Source organism: Vitis riparia, chromosome 14, assembly GCF_004353265.1.
Source record: "Vitis riparia cultivar Riparia Gloire de Montpellier isolate 1030 chromosome 14, EGFV_Vit.rip_1.0, whole genome shotgun sequence".
In the NCBI taxonomy this organism is placed as follows: Eukaryota; Viridiplantae; Streptophyta; class Magnoliopsida; order Vitales; family Vitaceae; genus Vitis; species Vitis riparia.
In genome coordinates this window covers 28,340,357-28,345,589 of record NC_048444.1, presented here as the reverse complement: position 1 = coordinate 28,345,589, position 5,233 = coordinate 28,340,357, and the positions used below count along the sequence as shown (strand labels likewise).

The 5,233-nt window shown below is 34.0% G+C and overlaps 1 protein-coding gene across 1 annotated transcript; it reads right to left on the bottom strand.

The window, feature by feature from the left end:
• Positions 1–786, bottom strand: LOC117930957. Its single transcript, XM_034851774.1, has 2 exons — positions 560–786; positions 1–475 (listed from the first exon to the last, which is right to left on the bottom strand). The coding sequence occupies exons 1-2, from the start codon at positions 747–749 to the stop codon at positions 225–227; spliced, it is 441 nt and encodes a 146-aa protein (XP_034707665.1). The 5' UTR covers positions 750–786; the 3' UTR covers positions 1–224.
• Between the last annotated feature and the right edge of the window lie 4,447 nt (positions 787–5,233).

The window sequence follows — 5,233 nt, the reverse complement described above, 5'->3', positions numbered from 1 at the left end:
AAAGCAAATCAACCAAACTTTTAAATAACTTATATATGTGAATAAAAAACATCATTTTGTTTACATCTCGCTCCCCACTTTTCTTCCATCAATGCTAAACCTATAGATAGTCTTCACTATTGAAACTTGTGTTGCCATCCAGCATCCAACTCTGGATGGCTTAGATTTCCAGTACAAGGTATAGAGCAGCGGCTAAGCTTCTAAATACTCCAAAATGTTTGTCTTCAACTCCCTTCGTAAGGAGAAACGAAAGGGTTTATTCTAGGCATCCTTACTTGCCCACCGCCACATTGGAAGCCACATCCACATTGAGGACTTTCTTCAAAGTAGTCGATGGGAAATACGGAGAACAAAACTCCCACAGAGAAAAAAAGTTCATCCCCGTACCGGAGGATCTCTACTATCTGCATCCACATGAAGAACACCCTGACATAAATACCCTCCAAGGTAGATAGCTTGCCATTTGATATGTAACCTTTGATAGTGGGCATGTACTTCAATTGGTATGAGCTTTCAAGAGAGAAGCTGCAGGTATCATTGAAATAGGCTGAGAATTTACCTGTAGTGATGTTGAGGTCATAGCCTTTGACCCCTTTGGGAAGAAGGCCGACTGGGAAGTTGTAGTCCTCAAGAACCTCATAAGCTGTTCGGTTCTCCAGGGAGGAGCTGGCTGGAGTTGAATGTATCAGGATTAGGTAGATCAGGGTTGCTGCGAAAGGAATCAATCTTTGGGTTGTGGCTGAACCCATCTCTTCTCTGTCTATGGGAAGATTGTTGAAGCCTGAAGTCGGGCTGGTCCTCTTAGCTTGTTGATAAAGGCTAGTTAATGGAAGCCAGAACATTAATAATTTCAAAGAGCAATCATGGGGTGTTGAAAATTTGGTTCAACATTATTAAATAACTTTATAAATAAGCTAAAATAAGGCTTATCCTAGAAGCAATACTGCAACATGAATCCAAAAACTTTTGTGGAGCTTAGAAAAGAACGGTTACTTCTCAATGTTCTTATAAGCCTATTACAGGGACATTTTGAGTTTGGCTGAGCATGAGAGAAATGGTTTGACCGCGCTAGGGTTTGTTTGGTTTGGGTTGGGCTCATATTGAGCTTTGAATAATGTTTATATCCTATCCTTACTCGAGTTTGGTTTATTTGGGGTAACAAATTCTCAAATAGTGGGAAAATTGTGCTAGATCGGCATTCATAAGCACAACTTTGTGTACGACTGGCTAACTCTTGATTAGACTTGGGTCTCAACTCTAAAGTTATTTTATGGTATTGACAAGTAACTTTTCAACATCATAAAAGAAAAATAGTGGCCAATGAAAAACGAATATAGCCAAAAAATTTAAGGGTTTTGTTTTTTTTAACCTCAATCTCATTTCTTTATATCTTTATTCAATGTTTTGAATTTAACTATGCACATTGACAACTTAGGACTTTGATATAGTACTTATTCAATATGATATTATTTTTCTAGGAGAGTATAGCATACTAAAACTTATTCAATATGATATCATTTTTCTAGGAGAGGATAGAATATTTTAATATTAATTAACACAAAAGAGGTGTATGGAAGAATTCAAAAATTCCTTTTGCTTTCTAGGTTTGGAAAAATATGGACCTTTAAGATCGATCATGTTGTAGTGTATGCAAGGAGTGATGGTGAATTTTGAACTCTTTCTTGCAAAGCATCTTGTAGGCAGCTCCACATCTCACTCAGCGAGATTGATTGGTGTAGATGTAGTGGATCTAGCAATGTGAGAATGGGATTCACACATGTGATATGGACAGGTGGATAATTTGATTTTTGAGTGGCATAGTTCACACGTGTAGTGGATTAGCGTGTTTTATTAACAATACAAAATATGGAATACAAAACGTTGTGGATTTCATTTTTGGATGCATAAAAATCTAATGGATCAAAATTGACAAAACAGAAAATTAATCAAGTAATATTATATTTTGCTTTGGGATATATGGTACGAAATAAAAACTTGAGACACTTTATTAATCGAGTCAAAATCTTGAAGCTTCTACTCTCATTTGATTGATGGAAAAAAACAGAAGGGGCTGTGTGGTTATCTTCAAAGCAATACAATCTTGAAAATTTTTTTTAGAGCATGCATGCCTTGGTACCTCAACCAAAACCATATATATTAGTTATGTATTCTCATCAAAGACCCTTTAAATTCATGTAATTACTTTTTCATCATTTATTTCACATTATCAAAGATTCATGTAGGTTACCCTTTCATTCATTACATGTCATCAAATATTCATGTAGTTAGGTTACAATTTATTTTCCTTCTACCTCTCCATACTATTATTATAATTATGTTATTATAATTGTTTCTATTTCATAAATGATGGAAGAAACACTTGACAAGAAGGTTATCCTACTCAAGAGAAGGAGTTGTGAGAGGTGACTCTTGGGGATGCTTACAATTGAACATATTGACCATAAGGAGGAATGAGAAAGAAAGTGAAACTTGAGAAATAATTTGGAAAACAACTAAATCGTTGGAAGTACTAAGAAAAAAAAAAAAAAGAGGTCAAGAACAATCTTACAAAGTTAGATTGGTTAAAAACAAACACAAAAAGTCACAAAAGACATGAAATGGCATGGTGGAGAGAGCTTATGCCCCAAAGAAAATGAAACTTAAATGAGCGCTAGAAGGTTTCTTATAGCCTTTGTCTATGTGGGAGTATTGGATGCAATGCTTGGAGCTAGATTAGCACTTGAGTGCTACAAGTATTGGATATGACTTTGAGCACTTAAGTACTTCTAGCGCTTGATGGGCATTGGAAGCCCACTAGAGCACTTGAGTGCTAAAAGGAGCACTTGAGCACTTCAAAGAGTGCTTAAGCCCTCAATACCCCTTATCAAGTGATAAGGACAATAGTAGCGCTCCTTTGAGCATTTGAAATATCCTTTTTGATGTGAAAAACTTAAGAACTCAACCCCTTATACCCTGAAAGACTTGGAAAAACATTAGAGATCAACAATGACGACCTAAGGCTCTAAAAATCCATAGAAACTTGAGTTATTAGCATGAATGAAAATAAATCAAGTAATTAGTTGTACAATTAATATCCAAGATTTTAGGAATGAATCAACATTGTACTAGAATTAATTGCAAAATAGTACTTATCCACAATCCTATGCCTAGTGAATGTGAGTTCTCCTTCTTTATTAAATACTTCACAAATATTTTAGGAGAACTTCACACTTAAATCACTATTACAAATTTGACTTATACTTATCAAGTTAGCCTTAAGTCCATGAACAAAAAGGACATCATTCAATTTAGGGCATCCAGGAATAGACATACTACCCCTACCTTAGTCGAGCAATGCTTTTATCATCAGAGGTGTCATTATCTCTATTGAAATCTTCAAAAGTGGTAAAGAAGGATTTGTCCTTAGTTATGAGTTTGGAGTGGCCACTATTAAAGTACTATTTGCTAGGGGCCTAAACTCAAAGTGCAATGAATACCACATTGCACTTAAACTTGTCCTTTCTCAACCACACTTGTTTAATCTTAGGAGTATTAGAAGAGCTCTTCTTAATTCTCAGCTTAATGCTAGACTCTTTTCCTTGCTTGATATTTAAAATCTAATTTTTCAAGAAATTTAACTTATTCACTATCCTATATATTTAGATGAGATCAATACCTATTGAAAAGTCTATTGCAGTATCTACCTTGAATGTGTCTTGATTTCTTGTAAATTGAGTACTAGGGAGGTATGCTAGAGGGAGCTACAAGGTTAAGAGTTTCATCTTTGCCTTTAACAAAGATTATTTCTCCACTAGTGGGAGTTTCAATCTTGTTTACATAGCCAAGACCTCTCTTTATCTCCATGGGACTTACATTTATCAATTGTTTCATTTAATATTTTAGTCCTATGGTGAAAGTTTTTTTTTAATTTTTTTTTATTATTTAAAGAAACTACCTTTCTTTAATGTTCAATCTCTTAGGCTAAAGTATTGTTTCTCTCAAGCAGAGATTTATAATCAATCTCAAGAAACTGAATCTTTTCAAGAGGGTTCAATTTTTCTTCATTTAACACACCAAGCTCAATTTTTAGTAATTCATAAGTAGTAGTAACTTTCATGCAATTATTCAATAAAAACTAATACACTTCACACCTATTTTCAATTATGGAGGCATTATCATTAAAATCACTATTACAACACTACCGTTATCATGATCAAAACCAAATATTGAAAGCAAGGTAATCTTTTTAATCATACATGTTGTCATTCCAAGTTGCCTATATAAACTTTTTTAACAACTTTTAAGGCTAGGATTGTTAGAAGACACATGTCTTAACCCATCACACTCTTTTTCCCTTCTTTAAGTCTTGTTTCCTAAAGAGCTTTTTTTCAAAACTTCATGGTATTTTTAATTCATTTAGACATTAAGGCAAGCTCTTCCATTCCTACAAACTTATAGTTTTCAATATCTTTTCCTTCATTCTTAGGACCTTTCAAGCAGGTTTCCTATGGCTTTTTAGTACCATGTAGAGCTATTTCATTTGTTTGAAATGATCCAACAAGTTCATGAACTTTCATAAAGTTGATGTTCTTGCTTTCCTCTATGGCCATAACCTTAGATTTGAATCTTTAAGGAAGAGATCTTAGAACTTTTCTCACAACTTTGGATTTAGGTATCTTTTCCCCTAAGTTAAAACAAGTGATTATATCACTAAGCTTAGAATGGAATATATAAAAGCTTTCATCCTCTTTCATCCTTATGATCTCAAGTTTGGAAGTGACCATCTAGATTTTAGACAACTTTGTAGCAAAAGTACCCTCATGGGTCATTAAGAAAATGTCCCAAGCTTCCTTAACCCATTTACATGTGGCCATTCTATGAAATTCATCAGAATTGACCCCATTAAAAATGTTGTAGAGAGCTAGAACATTTATCTCACTGCCCTCATTATCCAGTTTGTCCCGTTCTTGCTTAGGCTTGAGTTCTCCAGTATTTGATCTTTTAGCTCCATCCAATTTTAATGGTGATCCACATCCAAATTCCACTAGAAGCAATTAGATCTAGTTTAAGTAATACTTAGGGGTGGAAGGGTGAATAGATGTTTAAACCTTTTTAGCCTATAAATTAATTATTTTTTAATTTTGTAACGGGAACTTTTCAATTTAAGGAAGCTTAAAATTATCACCACAAGAAATACACTTTTTTTTTTATTTGTTTATGTGAAAAACTATTA